This window comes from Chiloscyllium plagiosum, unplaced genomic scaffold (genome assembly GCF_037043375.1).
Source record: "Chiloscyllium plagiosum isolate Xiang-an unplaced genomic scaffold, Cpla_swu_hap1 HiC_scaffold_35, whole genome shotgun sequence".
NCBI classification, from domain to species: Eukaryota; Metazoa; Chordata; class Chondrichthyes; order Orectolobiformes; family Hemiscylliidae; genus Chiloscyllium; species Chiloscyllium plagiosum.
Window position 1 is genome coordinate 25,713,264 of NW_028270173.1, and position 20,192 is coordinate 25,733,455.

The following is a 20,192-nucleotide window of genomic DNA, read 5'->3' on the forward strand; positions in this document are numbered from 1 at the left end:
CCAAAGCACATTTTTTCAGCTTCCCACATGCTGCCGTCTGTAAGTCTGAGGTCACCTATAACTCTGATACTCATGTTATCCGTTGCACTAAGTCTATTGTCCCACCAACAATGTTCACTAAACTCCATTAGTACCAAATTAAGCGATACCTTGATTTTAAAATATTATCTGTGGTTTTAAACTCTCACTGGCATTAGCACTCCTTATCTCAATAATTGTCTTCAGCTCCACAACCCTGAGATATCTGGACTCTAATTCTGGGTCTGGAATTCCCTCCATATATCTGATCTCTCAACTTCTCCAGTTGCTTCTTAAAATCTACTCCTTTCACTGAGCATTTAGTCATCCGCTTCATTATCTCTACATCACATCTTGCATTGTGATGTCCCTGTGAAGCACCTGGGGACTTTTATACAGGACACCATACAAATACAACTTGTTGTTGCTCTACATTGAATAACCTGGTCTGATTTTAAACTTATACCCAGTTGTCCTAACCACTTCACCAGCGGAAAGACCTTCTCTCTAACATATTATCAAAATCCTAAATACCTCAATGAATCATATCCTCAGAAACCTGCTAACATTGTGATGAATGTACACTACACTCCTTTCAAATTCAATATATATTTTCTAAACAGAGATGTCCAGAACTGTACAGAGCACTCCAGTTATGGCCTAACTATTGCTTTGCAGAACTCGAGCTAAATTTATAGTCTAACCTTTCAGATATAAAGGCCAATATTCCACTGGCAACTTTTGTACATTTTTGATAATATTAAAATATGGACATGGATCCCTAAAGCGCTTTTGAACTCCACCATTTCCAACTTTTCAGTATTTGAACAATAATCAGACTTCTCAATTTTAATCCAAAGCTACACTTTATAACTCTGCTTATAAAGCTAAGGATTCCACATGCTTCTTTTTAAAAAAAAAACTTGTCTTATCACCTTCAAACACATGTGCACATTAAGAGAATTTCATGAATTAAATAAATGCCAGAGTGCCCCAGTAACGATACAACTTTTAGGCAAAGACATTACTCGAATATTTATGTTCTTTGTTCAAACGTCATGACATCCTCTACCGAGAAAGCCAGTGGATGAGACAAATCATATGACACTCACCTGTAATTTACAAATCTTTGCCTCTTCTTGGCTTTGGCTTTGACAGGCCTTCTCCTTTTGGGACTGGAGGAAGTTGATAGCCTGTCCCAATCTTTCCTGCAAGAGAAACAGTGAGTTTCATAACGATAGGTTTGTCCAGATTACCAAACTGAATAACATTAAGAAATCGGAGCAGGCTCCTTAAGTCTGCTCCATCATTCATCACAATTATGGGTAATAACCATTTGGATTCAGCTCCATTTTCCAGCCATTATTATGCTTCACGGCAAAGTGGGTTCAATGGGATAAATGGCATACTCCAGCTCCTATGTTTCAATGTTTCTATTCAGGAAGTTCAAAATATAAAATATTGCCAATTTAAAGCACAGATGAGGTGATTTGTTTCCTCATAAAGATCATGGAATTATGGAATTTTCAATTTGTAAAGGTCAGAGTCATACAGCATAGAACTGACCCTTTGTTCCAACCAGTCCATGCCGAACATAATTCTAAACTAAACTAATTCCACCAGCCTGCTCCTGGCCTATATCCCTCCAAGCCTTTCCTATCATGAAGTAAAAATCTCGATCTCCAGCGGGGTCTCAAAGTTCCACAATCAGGTCAATAAACAATAGCAATCAGTCTGGTTCTTTAAGACTTCACACTTTACTCCTCATGCAGCTGGGCATAGATTGTCCAGAAACAGAGATTAAACACTTTTGTGTTGCTCAGAAAAGCTGCGCACGTGGCTTAAAACAAACACATTTTTATACTTTTCTTAAAGAAAGGTACAGGCCATAATTGTACAGTACATTCAGACAATTACCAATCAAATAATGAAATAGCTTCGTTGACAGCAACTCAGCCCAATGATTTTTCCTGGCAACCAAATTTGTTTTCCAACACTCAAGCCACTCTTGTCTCAGGAACCAAGTTTTTGTACTTGCACTTGAAGGTCAATTATGATGGCCAGTAATGTCTTACCTAGTCTAATTATTTCTATGCTGTAAAGGAAGCATTGTCTGCTAATCTTTGTTGAGGCAGACTGTGCTTAGTCAATTATCCAACTTGATCAGAGTTAAAAGCCTGATGCAGCTTTTAGCAGAATCGTCAATTTGCAGCCTCGAAGTCACTTTGTCATATTATTTGCATTAAAAAGCCATTTTATTGCCACCTAAGTTAGGAAAAGCATGTGTTAAGTGCTTGTTCCTGACAACAACTAGTTACCTCAGCCTGTATTCAGTTTTCAGATCCTCATCTCCCCCCTTTGGTTATTCCATGACCACACCATAGGATGGGAGGGCATAGATTAGATCAGTCTAATCAAATGGACACTAGAGACTGCCATACTTCCACCTCCTCCGGGGAGGGAGCAGGGGTAGGCAATCGCTCCTCCCCATCTTCATCTGGATGGAGAAGAAGCATTTTCTCGGGGGAACCGATGTTGTCAACAGAAGCCATTAGCTTGGCAATAATACATTTAACAATAGCAATGCCAGCAAAGAGGCAAATTAAAATAATACCAATATTCATGGCCAGATTTATCAACGAGTTGTACCATGAGCCAAAACCTGTATCTCCCCATCCAGGATCTTCTGTCATTTGATTGACGAAGGTGCAAATGTTAGCAACATGCTTGGTAGTATCTGCAATGAGGTCAGTAACCTCCATCATAGTCTTTAACTATGGCACAAACCCCACTCTCTTTGGCAAGTAGGCAGTCGAGGGTGTACCAGCTTTGCTGGGAAAATAGACGTAAATCTGAGAGCTAAGGCTGAGGCCGTCTCGTTGCCCAAGAGGATGAAACCACAAATAAGATAATTTCAATTTTGATGGCTAATAATTCCTGCAGATCCTCCTAAGGAAAAGGTACTAAGAAATGCACAGCCCACAGAGTGATCTTTAGTGCTGCCCAAAGCCTTAGCACCCTTCCAATGCGCGCAGAATTCAGTAGAAACTGAACGTTTGGCAGGGAAACCCCAACACCATTCCCAGGTTATTGGACAGGGAATAGTAGTCAGGAAAAGTGTCCCTACAGCTACAGCACAGGGAGTACTTATTTCATCAAGGACAAAGACGTTGGTCGCTTTGCCTTGGCTGAAGAAATAATGTCCAGGTTTAGTATAGATTATGGAGGGAGCTCCCCAAGAAGCAGGCCTGTCTTTGTGACTACCCCGAACATATGGGTAGTCCATGGCCACAAAGTATGGTTGCCCTGAGCACTTAGGGTGGAAGCTGCTCAAGAGAAAATGTGGGTCTTTCGGTAAGAGATGCGGTTATTGACTCAGATTGGTTCCTTCCATCCCACAACTGGGAAGATGGAAGTGCCATTAGGGGTCTCATAGTGAAGGTAGGTGCCATTACCCATTCCACAAAGGATTTGAATACCAGCAATAACAGAGACACACTTCTCCAGCAGGCATGTGCACGAGATGAGAGGTCCCACAGGAGAGCAGTAGCGGTTGGTACAATTCATCATAGTACATGGTCTTAGTCACATTCATGTAAGTGCACCCCCATCCCTTACTGCAGCAACAATTTGGATAGGCTACCCCGGACTTATTAGAGGAGGTCCACAAGCAACTAGCAGGTTGGGATAAGTAATAGTCAGAAAAAAAAAATTACATCCGGTAAACGCCTTAGAAGCATTCCATACTCCGTTGTTGGGATTTGGGAGGGGGAAAGGGGTCAGAGAGTCTTTTGCTGATGTGAAGGCGTAACAGACCACTTCATCCTGGCTAATTGTTTTATTGTGACTTTGAAGAAACAAATTGTTAGTGAAAGATCACATTTCCCCTTTTCTCTTTTGCGACGTGCAGATTTAGACCTCTTTGAATAGGGGCAAGGTTTACCAGGGTTGCCCATAGCACAACTAAAATCAAACTACCACACCACACCTTGACAGAGTAAAGGCGATTGAGACTTGTTCTGTAGATGAACTGTCCGATCTTCTTGATGCAGTTGACCATTGCGACAGTTATTCTTGGTAACATTCCATGCAAAGGAATCAGTCTCTCGGCACACAAGAACATCTTTTCAGCATAAATGGTACAGTCTCTGGTTGTTCAGGATCACACGGGTAAACAGTCCCTTCTTGAGCACCAATGCCGGCGACGGCAAGTCCATTTAGCAGGGTAAGTTCGATCTTCATCATAATGGTCATTTCTGGATCAAGGATTGGGATATCTAAAACAGAAGAAGAATTACTAATCGAAAGATGAAGCTATATCTTAGTAGTCGGGTTTGATTCAGATTCTTCTCTTAGTTCCCCATTGTCTCCATCTCCATCATCTCCCCCCTTGCAAGGGGCTCATGCGATGACCTTGCAGTGATGGAGGTGAACGCAGGCCGAGTGCCTGGCAACCTTAACAGCAGTCGTGGTGGTGAGGAGGACCTGAAAAGGTCCTGCCCATCGACTTTGGAGGCTACGGCGTGTCCAATTCTTCATGAGAACGAAAGAGCCTGGTTCAATAATCAGAACACTTTCAAGGGAGGGGAGCTTCTCATGAGCAGCAAGGACTTGGGAGTGAAGACCTCACAAAATTTTAGTCACAAAGACAGCATAGGAGGACATGTCCTCAATCATGTGGTGGAAGTGAATAGGGGAGGTGGCATCAGTCCAAGTTATGCAGAAAACTTGACCGTAGACGATTTCGGCTGGGGATTAGCGAGTTTATCCAGAGAAGTGCACTGTAGGTGAAACAGCGCCAATGGTAATAGCCTAGCCCAGGAAAGACCTGTCTCAGAAGTCAACTTGGCAAGTTTACTTTTCAGAGTCTGGTTACAATGCTTCACGAGCTCTGCAGCCTGTGGGCGATAAGCACAATGATGTTGGCGGCGGATTCCAAACAGACAGCATAATTCCTCATTAATATCACCAATAAAATGAGCGCCATGGTCAGAAGATAAGTAAATGGGAATCCCAAAGGGAGGAATAATTTCTTGGAGTAAAATATTTACAACAGTTTTGGCAGTAGCATTAGAAGTGGGGTAAGCTTCAACCCATCTAGAAAAAACGTCATCAATTACCAAAACATACTTATAATGCTGACACTTTTGCAACTCAATGAAGTCAAGTCAAAGGGTTTGGAAGGGCCCTTCAGGGACGGGTGTCTGCCCCACCAGGCAAGGCACATCCTCGCCCAGGTTGTGTTCTTGGCAGGTGAGGCATCGAGCACTGACACTTTGGGCCATCTGCTGGAGGTGAGGGTGCCACCAGGTGGTCAAGAGGAGGTCAGATGTCGAGTTAGCACCACCATGTATAGCGTTGTGAAGACAATCAACGACCAATAAAGCAAGGGCATCTGACATACAAATTTGACCAGCCGGGCTCATTAACATTTCATTTGATGCCTTGAGTTTGCAGAGATGGCATGAGGTACAATTCAGATTGGGGGTTTTGAGTTGGGATGGGAACAACAAAAGGCTTTGGGAATGAGTGAGTGTGACACAATTTGGCATTTAGTTAGCATGAAGAGTTTCCAAAAGGCTCCTGAATTTAAAATATAAATCATTACACACTATGTTTTGCAATTCCTTGAAATCCATGAATGAGTCATGGTGAAGCTGACCTGACTCCCCAAAAATTGTAGTAAGACATTCACCCCCATAATAGAACTGGGCAGGTCAGAAGTAGCCAGTACACAGTCTCACTATTGCACCCTTATCCAACAGCAGCAAAATTTGGGATATTGGGGAATGGGGGTACTGCTGCCATTTATAAATGGCTTCTGGTGTCTTTCATAAAAATCCAGTCCTCCAAAGTTTTGTTTGCTTCGCTAATTAAAGGATCATTTGCCATCAACTGCGTACCTACTTCTAAGGTGCTGGCAAAGCCCATGATGCAATACTTTTTGACTTACAGCTGCAAAGTTGTGGTCACTTTGTTTCTATGTACATCCAACAAGACAAATATGAGCAATTATCTTATTGCTATTTCTGTATTCAGTTATCTGTAATGTGTAATTGGGCAACTTTTGAAGGAATTGTTTGTCTTGGTTAGTCATCAGTGGGGTATACTCAAGTCTGAATCATCCTCAGGAATATATGCTTTTTCACAATTCATTCATTTCGAGGCAGTCCATAATGGTAAAGGCTTAATGATACTGAACATAGATACTGACTCCTGTTCTTTCACATATTTTGGGCATATCATTGCCATGACATGCTATTTCAGCTGTGGAAAAACTTCTAGTTGATATAACCAAAAATGTAACACTCTTAATAAAAAGGTGTTCTGCAGCACATCAAATTATTTGATCATTTTACATCCAAACACTTTTTTTTTTCCCCCAAGTGAGGGATACCCCACATGGAAGGTTATAGACAACAAGGAAAACTCTTAGGGTCTGATTTTTCAGAACAATAATTTCTCCACCTGCTAGTCCCTGCTCATCCATAAGACCATAAGATATCGGAGCAGAATTAGACCATCGACCCATCATGTCTGTTCCGCTGTCTGATCATACCTGAAGAGTTTCTCAACCCTATTGTCCTAATTTCTCCCTGTAACATTTGATCCCTTTATTAATCAAGAACATACCTATGTCTTAAATATACTCAATGACTTGGCCTCCACAGCCTTCAGTGGCAATGAGTTCCACCATCCTTTGACTGAAGAAATTTGTCCTTATCTCAGTTCTAAAGGGTTGTCCCTTCAGTCTGAAGTTGTCGCCTTAGGTCCTAGTTTCTCCTACTTGTGGAAACATCATCTCCAGTCCACTCTATTCAGGCCTTTTAGTATTCTGCAATTTTGATTGAGATTCTATCCTCATCCTTCTAAACTCCATTAAGAACAGATTCAGAGTCCTCAACCAGTTCTTGTATGACATGCTCGTCATTCCCAGGATCATTCTTGTGAACCTCCTCTGATGCCAGCAATTGTTCCTTCCTAAAAACACAAGGCACTGTGCAAAATGCAGTCTAACAGAGCCTTATATAACCTCAGCAGTACCCCGCTGCTCATGTATTCTACCCTTCTCAAAATGAATGCTAACATTGCATTTGCCTTCCTAACTATGTGCTGAATCTGCATGTTAAGCTTAAGATGATCCTGAACATGGACTCCTTTGTTTTTAAGATTTTTGAAGCCTTTGCCCATTGTATTTCATCTGCTATTTATTTGCCCATTCTCCATGCCTGTCCAAGTCCTTCTGCAGCCTCTTCATCTTTTCAGCAATATCTGTCCCTCCTATTTTTGTGTCATCTGCAAACTCAGCAACAATGCTGACACGTCCTTCATCCAGCTTGTTAATGTGTTACATGAACAATTGTGGTCCCAATACTGACCCCTATGGAACTACACTAGTTCACTAACTGCCACCTTCAAAAAGACCCCATTATCTCCACTTCCTGCCTTGTGTTGGTGAGCCAAATCTCTATCCATGTCAATATCTTTCTCCAAACACTATGGGCTCTTGTTTAGCACTCCTTGTCAAAAGCCTTCTTGAAATTCAAATTGAACACATCCACTATGGAATGTTGTTATTTTCTTATCTACATACACATCCTTTCTTTAATTGTGAAATGGATCATATGCAACATTTCTTTAAAAGGAATAAAATGTATGTAAACCCAACTATTCTTTCACAACTGTGAGACAAATAGCAAAGAAATGGCTGGAAGTAATGAATATTGCTCTGGAGACATGAGCTCTAGAACTTGCTGCAACATAGCCAAGCTGTTCCAGTTTAGCTACAATGCTGGCATTTTCCCAACAAAAGGGAAAATTGCCCAAGAGGTATAAAATCATGAGGGTCATGGATAGGATAAATAGACAAAGTCTCTTCCCTGTGGTGGGGGAGTCCAGAACAAGAGAGCATAGGTTTAGGTTGAGAGGGGAAAGATATAAAAGAGACCTAAGGGGCAACTCTTGCATGCAGAGGGTAGTACCTGGTTCAGTAATGTCTTTTCAGGAAGGAAATCTGCTGTCCTTACCAGGTCTGTCCTGCATGTGTCTCCAGACACACAGCATGAGACTGACCGACTCTGGGCAATTAGGAATAAAAAAATGCTAGTCCAGCTAATGACATCAATAAATGAATTTAAAAAATACACTGGACATTCCTGATGAGCGTAGAGTCCAGAAGCAGGGATCACAGTCTAAGGGGATAGATCATTTATGACTGAGATGAGGAGAAATCTCATCTCCCATAGAGTGATGAGACTGTGGAATTGTGTGTCAGGGAAAGTGGTGAAACCAAAGCATTGAATGTTTTCAAGAAAGAGTTACATATAGTTCTTAGATCTAAAAGGATCAAAGGGTATATGGAAAAAGAAGGAACAGGGGACTGAGTTGGATAATCAGTCATGATCATATCAAACATTTCAGCAGACTTGAAGGGCTAAAAGGCCTACTGCTGCTTCTGTTTTCTGTGTTTCTATGATATAGTTTGCCTCTTTGTTCTTGTTATCAAAGTATATAATCTCACATTATACTTCATCTTGTTGCTCACTCAACCTGCTTCTACCTCCACAGCATCTGTGTCTTCTCTACAGCGTACATTTCCACACAGCTTGCTACTGTCAGCAAATGTGAACGTATTCTCTCAATGTTCAACTAAGTCATTAATATAGATTGCAAATAGGTGAGTACAGATTCTTACAGAATTCTATGAGTTACACCATGTCAACTTAAAAATATCCCATTTATCCTGACTTTCTGTTCCTGTCTGTTCATCAATTCCCCATCCACACTGACATATTACTAGCTCCAAACTTGCTAATTTTGTGTGTCTACCTTTCAAGTGAAAAGTTATCCAATGTTATTTGAAAAACTAAGCGGTCTACATCTAAACACCCCTTTCACCTATCCTAATAGCTATATCCCTTCTTCTTTCCTTGAATAAATTATCAAGAGGAGTCGCAAGTTCATTGCCATGATAGATTAATGAAAATTGATAATAATATGTAGCATGTTAGGGCAGCCCGTGTGACAAGAGAAGTGGAGTTAACATTTCAAATCAATCACCTTTCATCCTGACAATTCTGCTGGAAGTCAAGCGTCAGTGCTCTCTCTCTTTTCAGAGGATACGTAACATACGAATGGCACCAGCTTTTTGTTTACATCCGATTTCCAGGATTCCAAGTATTTTGCTTTCTTTTTGGTGTTACATAGCATTTAGTATGAGCAGTTAAATTAAAACATATGTAAAGATGACACATTGATATACTAAAGAGGCTTTTAAAACAGCAAAGGAGAGTGCAAAAATCAAAGCTCATTGTTTTTCAGGGAAGGGTGAACAAGTGTAGCTGCAATTGAATCGAGTGTGGGGGTTACTTGGCAGCTGTTGTGGGTAAGGGAAAATATCACACTAGTAACATACCAATGGTAAAAACAGGGTTTACAGTTGTCATAAGAGTAAAAATACTTCTTGTGCATCCCCTAACATGGAGAAAAAGCGTCCAGCAAGAAGAGAGAGAGAGAGAGAGAGAGAGATGGAAGTGTGCAGTTAGGAAAGTTGGGTTAGAAATCAGACATTATCTTGCTGAATGGCAAAATGGACTCAGTGAGCGAAAAACTCATGCTAATTCCTTGGATTAAACATGGCTTCTGAAGCAGGATTGAGAGATATGTCTTTGCAAAGGGTTTAGGAAAACAATTTCACAGACAGAACATAATATGATAAAGGACGGGACAGCAGGCAATAAAGCAAAGATGGAAAAGGCAAACAAAAAGAAGATGGGTCAGAGAAGATTAGAACTGGGTGAACCAAGGATTTCAGGACATCAACCAAAATGTTAAAAGTTGACATACTGAAGAAATTAGACATGGAGATGGATAAGGATCTCCCCATCCCATGCACAGTTCCCTCTGCCTGTGCATATTCTAAACCCCTCTTCCTGCCCCAAGCATTTACCTCAATCATCTTCCTGTCCCTGGTATATCTTGAGCTCTCTTTCCTGCCACTTTTTAATCCTATAATACCATAGGCTATAAGATATAGGAACAGAATTAGGCTATTCGGTCCATGTGGTCTGCTTCACCATCCGATCATAGTGGTTGTATTTCTCAATCCCTGTGATCCTTGATCCCCTTACCAATCAAGAACCCATTTATCTCTGTCTTAAATACATTCAATGACAATCCTATGCAGCAATGAGTACTACAGATTAACCACCCACAGCTGAACAAATTCCTCCTTCTCTCAGTTCTAAAAGGTTGCCCCTTCACTCTGAGGCTGTGCCCTCGGGTCCTAGTCTCTCATATTAGTGGAAGCATCTTCTCCACTCTATCCACGCGACTCAGTATTCTGTAAGTTTCAATCAGATCTCCCTTCATCCTTCTGAACTCCATCAAGTGCTGACCCAGAGTCTGAACTGTTCCTCATGATGACAGGGAATAAAAGGGCTGGGTGCGGACTCTTGCCAGGGGCCCACCCGCTTGCCTTCTTTATTTTACTTTTGCTTCTGCTCTTGCCTTTCGCTTTATTTTCCTTTTCTTTTGGTCTTTATTTTCTTCTTTTCCGTAGTGGGCTGAAGCAGCACTGGCAAGACCGGGCTGTCGGCAGATGTGGCTTCTCCCGGCAATAGCAAGTGGCCACAGACAGGATGGTTCTCCTGGCAACAGGAAGGTGGCAGCAGCGAGTACCTTGTCCCACCATGCAGGGCCTGTGACAGCAGCAGCAAGGTCATCCCCCCGGGGCTGCTGCTAGCAGCAGCGAGGTGTTCTCCCGAAGACAGTCTCAGCTGTACATTTTTGCTCTAATATTCTAGCTCTCTTGAACACAGATATCAGATGTTAGGATCATTTGGGAGGCACAGGGGGTTATTGACAGGAGTTACAGGGAGGTAGTCACTCCTCAGGTGTGGAGTAGTAAGGGTATGGAATGCTTTGCCTGCAACGGTAGTAAATTCGCTAACTTTAAGTGCACTTAAGTCGTCATTGGACAAACATATGGATGTACATGGAATAGTGTAGGTTAGATGGGCTTCAGATTGGTATGACTTGTCGGCGCAACATCGAGGGCTGAAGGGCCTGTACTGCGCTGTAATGTTCTACGTTCTATATTGCATTTTCCTAACTGTCAACTGAACCTGCGTATTAACTTTAAGCGAATCCCGAACAAGGACTCCCAAATCGTTTGTGCTTCAGAGTTCCCAAGCCATTCCCCATTTAGAAAATAGTCTTCACCTCTGTTCTTCATATCAAAGTGTATAACATCACACTCTCCCACATGGTATTTCATCTGTCACTTCCCTACCCACTCCCTTTGCCTGTCCAAGTTCTTCGGCAGCCTCACTGCTTCCCTGTTGCTCTGCCTATCTTTCTGTTATCTGCAAACTTTGCAATAATGCTCTCAGTTCCTTTCTCAGATCATTACTGTATTATGTGAAGAGTTATGGTCCCAATGTGGACCCCATTTTGACCTCCATTCATCACCAGCTGGCATCCTGAAAAAGACCCCTTTATCCCCACTCTGTCTTCTGCCAGTCAGACAATCCTCTAATACTTTGCCCCTAACACCATGGCCTTTTATCTTATTTAGCAGCATCTTGTGCAATACCTTGTCAAAGGCCTTCTGGAAATCCAAACAGTTCACATCCACTGGTTCTCCTTCATCTAACATGCTCGTTACCTCCGCCAAGAATTTTAACAGATTTGTCAGTGCTAACCTCCCCTTGACGGAGTTTTGTCGACTCAGCTCTATTTTTACCATACACTGCCCAGTGCTCTGCAATCTAATCTTTAATAATGGATTCTAAAATCTTACCAATGACCACGGTCAGGCTAACCAGCCTATAGATTCCTGTCTTCTGCCTCTGTCCCTTCTTGAACAGAGGTGTAACATTGTATGGTACAGCGAGGAGTTTTCCAATTTTGCTACCCCAGTTTAAGCCCTCTTTACAGGAATGATTGACAGCTTTGCCAACTGATGACCAATTCAAGCATTTGACACCCAAACAAATATGTCCATTATAGTCACCAATTGCAACAAAAGCTTTAATTCTTGTATGTTGACCAGCATGAGTTTGCAGATCTTGAGAACTTTGTCCTTTAAGGCTGATCCCAGGAAGAAATCGATTATTTCAGACTCAGTGATGGTAGGGAGAGAGGTAAATTTCCTCGAGTATTGATTTTCACTTCCTTTACCAACCACCAAGTTTCGTTCCTAGCACACACTCCTTATTTTCAGCCTTTTTACCATGAGCATCAGGACCCCTTCCACGAACTACCGCAGCCTCAGCCCCACCCAAGGCCACTGAAGTCAAACCACCGCAGAAACCTCCTCTACCACTGGGGCTGTCCACCATTTGGTGCCCTCTTTACAGCATATGTCTTCCAAACCCTCAAACTCTTCCGCCCAGAAGAACAAGGGGAGCAGATACATGAGAACACCACCACCCGAGTTCCCTTCAAAGCCACTCCCCATCCTGACTTGGACATACATTACTGTCCCTTCATGGTTGCCTGGAATCCCCTCCTGAAGGGCATAGTGGGTCTACCTTGAGCGTGTGGACTGCAACTCACCACATTCACAAGGGCAACTCGGGTTGGGCAATAAGTGCTGATCCAGCTAGCGATGCCCGTGAGTAAATAAGTAAAACATTCCTATATTTACCCCATACATCTTTCAGCCCTCTTCCTCTCTACTTGTACATCCACAACCTTCTTACCTTGTACAGGACAGCAGCCTCCTCAACAGGGATGAAGCTGTGGCCCTGGTGTTCTTTTGCACAGGAGCACACCACACAGATGGCTGCTTGACAGTCCTGGCAGAACAGCTTGCGGCGCTCATCGTGCTGCTGGCAGTAGAAGGTTGGGTGACCCTGGCGAGGTTGGAGGTTGAGCTCCCTCACCCCCTCCACAATATTGGCCAGCATGCGGTTCGGCTTTAGCTTCTTCTCGTGGAACTCCTCCCTGCACTCAGGGCAGGAGTAGAAAGCACCACCCTGCTCCCAGGTCCTGGAGATACAGAGACGGCAGAAATTGTGTTCACATTCCAGTGCCACCGGCTCCTGGAAGAAATCCAGGCAGATGGAGCAGGTCACTTCACTGAAGAGGCGGTTCACATGATGATTCGTAGCCATTCTCAAAACAATTTGCAACGTCCATCCAATTCCAAGCTCTCTTAACTATCCACCTTAATACAGATTAAAAAAGTCAAAATTAATGCGTAAACATTATAACTTACATTCCCTCTTAGCTTCATTCCTGAAAAGTTTCAATTTTTAATCATATAGTCAGCCACGATTTAATGGGTAGCACTCTCGTCTAAATTGGAAGGTCTTAGGTTCAACATAAACTCAAGAGGCTTCAGCCCACAGTCTTGGCTGTTACTGGTCACAACCTCAGGGAGTGCTGCTCTGTCAGAGGTACAGGTTTTCAGGTGAGATATTAAACTGTGATTCCTGTCTATCCTCTGAGGTAAAAAAAAGACCTTGCAACATTTTGAAAGCTGAGGAGTTGTCCCCTGTACTCTGATCAATATTTGTCTTGTAATCAATAAAATACCAACTTCCACATTTTATGGACCTTGTGTGCAAATCACCTGCGGTGTTTCCTGCAAAATATAATTGACTATTCCTTAATTTGTCCTTTATTGATTGTAAAGCACCAAGGGACATCCAAATAATATGAAAACCACTCTACAAGCTGATAGAGCTGACTGCATGAGAGGCCACTGGGCCCATAATGCCTTTGCTCAAACAATAAAAATATAATTTTGCTGCCCCTTTCTCATCAATTAGTCTTGCGTCTTTCCTGCATCATATATTTCTACAACTTGTCTTAAAAAACAACAATCACTCCTTTACCCTCTTTCCAATTAGACAGAACATTTAATTTTCCAACTACTCTCGATGTAAACTCATTACTAATACACTCTCAGTACATCTACTCCCTTTACGATTTTGAGTTGTGAGCACTTTGTCACTGACATTCAAATGGTAGCGCAGTGGTAATGTTGCTGGATGAATAACTCCAAGACTCCATTACTCGTCTGGAATTGAAAGCTAACCTCAGTTTAAACGACATTAGAGAAGGAAACTGCTGCCCTTACCTGGTCTGGCCTAAATGTGACTCCAGATCCTCCGCAATGTAACTGACTCTTAACTGCCTGCTGGGATTGTCAATACATACCAGTTATCCAGCGATGTCCTCATCCCGTGAATGAGTTAAAAAAAAGTTGTGGTTACCACAGACACTATCCTCACTTACTGATGGGAAAAAACGTCGCTGAGTCCCAATTCCTTATCTGGTTTGACCGAAATGTGACACCGGGTCCACAGCAATGTGGCTGACTCCAAGTGATACCTTTTACTCCCTGAAATGACGCTATAGCAAAGCCAGTTCAAAGAATGGGGAACAAATGCTGTTCTCACATCCCATGAAGAAATGAATGGAAGTAAACTCATGCTCTTACCTAATTTAAAGAGACGGGGGAAGGATGGAAAGAGATGAACTTTGATTAAATCTCAACTTGGTCTTTCCCTTCCAAAAGGACAAGACACCAAGAGCAAATATTTCTCTCCCAACCTCCAGAAATTCCTCCTGAGGATACTGAACCCAGCTTAAATGATATTCATTCCAGACACAGACAACAATTCCACGGCTTAATACGTGGATAGATTTGGGGTAGTTTGAGAGAAAGGTTGACCACCACCTGCCTTGTGCCACCCTCAGCTGCTGCGATTTTCCAGAAGTTTCCACTTCGATGACAGGAAAGAAACTTGGAGATGGATCAATTTTGATTTAGAAAGCGGATAGCAGGGGATGAGAAAAGGGGAGGCTGCAAGAGCAGCATTGATATAGACATAAATGCCCATTAATCGATATATAAACATGACTGCAGGGGAAAAGATAAAGGTAAGCTGAAATCGCAGTTTTCATTCATACGTAAATACCCATTAACCGATATGTGAATTTTTTGGGGTGGGGGGGAGCAAATATAAGGGTAAAATTGAAAAGCAGCTTTGACATAGACATTAATGCCCATTAATTGAAATATAATTTGGGGGAAAAGATAATGGGACGCTTAAAAAGCAGTTTGATGTATACATTAATGCCCATTAATCGAAATATAAATACAACTTTGGGGGTAAGAGATAAGGGGAGGCTTAAAAAGCAGTGTTTGACATACACAATAATGCCCATTAATCGAAATATAAATACGACTTTGGGAGAAAAGATAAGGGGAGGATTAAATCGCAGTGTTTGATATAAACATTAATACCCATTATTTGAAATATGAATATGATTTTGGGAGAAAAGATAAAGGTAGGCTTAAAAATCAGTGTTTAATACATACATTAATGCTCCTTAATCAAAATATAAATATGACTTATAAATAAGTCTCACGTCTGTCATCTGCAAGGTGTTAGAAAGGATTCTGAGGGATAGGATTTATGACCATCTGGAAGAGCATGGCTTGATTAAATGCAGTCAACACGGCTTTGTGAGGGGCAGGTCATGCCTCACAAACCTTATCAAATTCTTTGAGGATGTGACTAGAAAGGTTGATGAGGGTCGAGCTGTGGATGTGGTGTATATGGACTTCAGCAAGGCATTTGATAAGGTTCCCCATGGTAGGCTCATTCAGAAGGTCAGGAGGAATGGGATACAGGGGAACTTAGCTGTCTGGATACAGAATTGGCTGGCCAACAGAAGACAGCGAGTGGTAGTAGAAGGAAAATATTCTTCCTGGAAGTCTGTGGTGAGTGGTGTTCCACAGGGCTCTATCCTTGGGCCTCTACTGTTTGTAATTTTTATTAATGACTTGGATGAGGGGATTGAAGGATGGGTGAGCAAGTTTGCAGATGACACAAAGGTTGGAGGTGTCGTTGACAGTATAGTGGGCTGTTGTAGGCTGCAGTGGGACATTGACAGGATGCAGAGATGGGCTGAGAGGTGGCTGATGTAGTTCAACCTGGATAAATGTGAGGTGATGCATTTTGGAAGGTCGAATTTGAAAGCTGAATACAGGATTAAGGATAGGATTCTTGGCAGTGTGGAAGAAGAGGGATCTTGGTGTGCAGGTACATAGATCCCTTAAAATTGCCACCCAAGTGGACAGGGTTGTTAAGAAAACATATGGTGTTTTGGCTTTCATTGACAGGGGGATTGAGTTTAAGAGGGCTTACCTTATGAAGAGAGATTGACTGAGCTCAGACATTTTTCATTGGAGAAAAGGAGGAGGAGAGGGGACCTAATTGAGGTATACAAGATAATGAGAGGCATAGATAGAGTCGATAGCCAGAGACTATTTCCCAGGGCAGAAATGACTAACACGAGGGGTTAAGCCGGTTGGAGGAAAGTAGAGAGGGGATGTCAGATGCGGGTTCTTTACACAGAGTTGAGAGAGCATGGAATGTGTTGCCAGCAGCAATTGTGGAAGCAAGGTCATTGGGGACATTTAAGAGACTACTGGACATGCATATGGTCACAGAAATTTGAGGGTGCATACATGAGGATCAGTGGTCGGCACAACATCGTGGGCTGAAGGGCCTGTTCTGTGCTGTACTGTTCTATGTTCTATGACTTTGGGAGAAAAAATAAGGGGAGGCTTAAAAATCAGTGTTTAATACATACATTAATGCCCATTAACCAAAATATAATTACAACTTTGGGGTTAAAAAGTGAGGGAGGCTAAAAAGCAACGTTTGATGTATACATTAATGCCCATTACTGTAATCAAAATATAAATATGACTTTGGGTGGGAAAAGATAAGAGGAGGATTAAAAAGCAGTGTTTGATGTATACATTAATGACTATTAATCGAAATGTAAATACGACTTTAAGAAAAAAGATAAGGTAAGGATTAAAAAGCAGTGTTTGATATAAACATTAATACCCATTAACTGAAATATGAATATGATTTGGGGAGAAAAGATAAGGGTAGGCTTTAAAATCAGTGTTTAATACATACATTAATACCCATTAATCAAAATATAAATACGACTTTGGGGTAAAAGATAAGGGGAGGCAAAAAAGCAGTGTTTGATGCATACATTAATGCCCATTACTGTAATCGAAATATAAATACAATTTTGGGTGGGAAAAGATAAAGGGAGGCTTAAAAATCAGTGTTTAATACATATATTAATGCACATTAACCAAAATATAAATACGACTTTGGGGTAAAAGATAAGGGGAGGCTTAAAAAGCAGTGCTTGATGTATACATTAATGCCCATTATTGTAATCGAAATATAAATACGACTTTAGGTGGGAAAAGATAAGAGGAGGATTAAAAAGCAGTGTTTGATATAAAATAATACCCATTAATCGAAATATGAATACGACTTTGGGAGAAAAGAAAAGGGGAGGCTTAACAAGCAGTGTTTGACATATACATTAATGCCCATTAATCGAAATATAAATACAACTTCAGGGGAAAAGGGGAGGATTAAAAAGCAGTGTTTGACATATACATTAATGCCCATTAATCGAAATATAAATACAACTTCAGGGGAAAAGGGGAGGATTAAAAAGCAGTGTTTGACATATACATTAATGCCCATTAATTGAAACATCAAAATGACTTTGGGGGCGAATGAACAGGGTAAACTTGAAAAGCATCTCTGATATTTGCACGAATGCCCATTAATCGATACATATAAAAAAAGGATTTTGTTTGGGGGGGGGGGGGGGTGACCTTCCCAAGTTCAGTTTCAGGAGTTTAGTGCGTTTCGAAGACGCTGCCGTTTAAACAAAAAAAAAAGTGGTAATATTTAGGGCAAAGGGTGATTTTCTTTTTACCTCCCCCCCCCCCCCCCCAACCCGGGTTCCCTATTTTAATAGACAGTAGCTCCTTAAAAACTGCGGCCGATTTCATTCCGACTCTTACAGTGAAATAAAAAGAAAAGAGAGAAGTTTCCAACAGGAGGACCAAGAGTGGTTTGTGCCGACGCTCGGCCTCGACCAAACAACAACAAAAAAGAAAACTTCACAGCTCCAACTTGCTGAGTTTCGGCAGCGGGACCTGGAGAACTTTCTCGGGAGGATTTTAAAATCCCAGTTTATTTTTTTCCCTCTGCTCCAGCCCCGCGGGAGGGAAAAGGAATTTTCACTTTCATTTTCCCCACATTGACCCCCTCCCCTCTCCAGCCCCCGCCTGTTTATACTTCACCAACCTCAAATCGCTCTCTTTCCCCCATTTAAGGTCGCGGTCGTGTTCCCCTGAGGGCGGTTTTATCCCATCCCCCCGCCCCCCCCCCCCCCCCCCTAAACAACCGCCAAAAGTACCTGCAGTACCGCTCCCAGCCGCCAAAGGCGATGCGGTACCGCTCCCAACAGCGAAACATGCTGCAGTTCCGCTCCCAGCCGCCAAAGGCGCTGCGGTACCGCTCCCAGCCGCCAAAGGCCCTGCAGTACCGCTCCCAACCACGAAACATGCTGCAGTACCGCTCCCAGCCGCCAAAGGCGCTGCAGTACCGCTCCCAACCACGAAACATGCTGCAGTACCGCTCCCAGCCGCCAAAGGCGCTGCAGTACCGCTCCCAACCACGAAACATGCTGCAGTACCGCTCCCAGCCGCCAAAGGCGCTGCGGTACCGCTCCCAACCTCCAAAAGTTAAAAATCACGCACCACCAGGTTATAGTCCAACAGGTTTAATTGGAAGCACACTAGCTTTTGGAGCGACGCTCCTTCATCAGGTGATTGTGGAGGGCTCGATCGTAACACAGAATTTATAGCAAAAATTTGCAGTGTGATATAACTGAAATTATACATTGAAAAATTGATTGTCTGTTAAGCCTTTCATCTGTTAGAATACAGTGATAGTTTCACTTCTTTCATGTGTAAATCACAAAACCCTTTTTTAAAAGTTGCATTCTTGGGTTAGCTGTTAACAATGGTGATAGCTAGACAATATGTTGAAGGTGTTTAGCCCCCTGTGTTCTCTGTCTATGACCTGATGTTTAGATTGATTCTAATCTAAAAAGTGAGATAACAGAGTTTTACATAAATTCATGCAGTTTTTGAGCTCAGAGTTCTACATGAATGTATGCAGTTTTTCAGCAAAGTGCAATGTAACTCTGCAAGTACAAATTCACCCCACAAAATATATGTGTGCATGTGGGTCTTTGTCTGTGTGTGTGTCTGTCTAGGGTGGGGGTTGTGAGTGTGAGAAAGTGTGTGTGTGTGTGTAGTGAGTGCAGAGTGTGATTTTTAACTTTGTACACCCCAGTCCAACACCGGCATCTCCAAATCATAACCCCCAAAGACGCTTGCAGTACCGCTCACAACCTCCAAAGGTGCTGCGGTACCGCTCCCAACTGTCAAAGGTGCTTGCAGTATCGCTCCCAACCTCCAAAGGCGCTGCGGTACTACTCCCAACCGTGAAACGCGCTGCAGTACCGTTCCCAACCGCCAAAGGTGCCTGCAGTACTGCTCCCAGCCATCAAAGGTACCTGCAGTACCGCTCCCAACCGCCAAAGGCGCTGCGGTACCGCTCCCAACCGCGAAACATGCTGCAGTACCGCTCCCAATCACTAAAGGCGCTGCAGTACCCTCTCATTGAATGGTGCTGGAGGTAACAACTTCTTCCAAACCCCTTGAGGGCGCTCTAGTTTTGCCCCTTGCCGCCAAATTATTCTGTCTCTTGTTGTGTTGGTGGGTTCCATGTCTGCAACCAGGATGCTGCAGTACTAATAACTGCCATGTCCCAATAGCAATACATCCCTGAGGGTACCACGGTGGGTGAGATCACTTGCTGCTACGAAGGGCATTGCCCTGTGGTACCACCTCCTGTCACTAAGGATGTCCTGCCGAACTGATTCCTGTTTCTAACATGGTGCCATGCTGAAATTTTGATAGAACTAGTGTGCTTTCAATTAAACCTGTTGGACTATAACTTGGTGTTGTGTGATTTTTAACTTTATAATTGGGAAGGTGGTGATGTTCTTGGGAGTTGGTTAGCTCAGTTGGCTGGATGGAAGTTTACGATGTAGAGAGCCACCTATAGTGTGTGTTCAATTGCTGCACCAACTGAGGTTATCATTGAAGTACTCTCCTGTTCATTCTCTTCCTTTGCCTGGGTGTGGTGACCCTGAGGTTAAACCACCTCCAGTTATCTCACTAATGAGAGACCAGTCCTTTGGTCTGGTAAAACTATGGCAACCTTACCTTACCTTTAATGTCA

The 20,192-nt window shown here is 42.6% G+C and overlaps 1 protein-coding gene across 4 annotated transcripts in view; it reads right to left on the reverse strand.

Moving 5' to 3' along the window:
* Window positions 1-18,229, reverse strand: part of LOC122541370 (zinc-binding protein A33-like) — a 38,589-nt gene extending 20,360 nt beyond the window's left edge. For 2 of the 4 annotated variants that reach the window (XM_087979420.1, XM_043678076.2), the window contains exons 1-3: window positions 18,183-18,229; window positions 12,726-13,192; window positions 1,131-1,226 (exon numbers count right to left, since the gene is read on the reverse strand). In XM_087979420.1, coding sequence (XP_087835546.1) covers window positions 1,131-1,226; window positions 12,726-13,139 — 510 coding nt within the window. In that variant the 5' untranslated portion in view covers window positions 13,140-13,192; window positions 18,183-18,229. Of the gene's footprint in view, window positions 1-1,130; window positions 1,227-4,006; window positions 4,296-12,725; window positions 13,193-14,110; window positions 15,056-18,182 lie in introns of those variants that run through there. The other 2 variants (XM_043678079.2, XM_043678075.2) reach the window with 2 other exon arrangements.
* Between the last annotated feature and the right edge of the window lie 1,963 nt (window positions 18,230-20,192).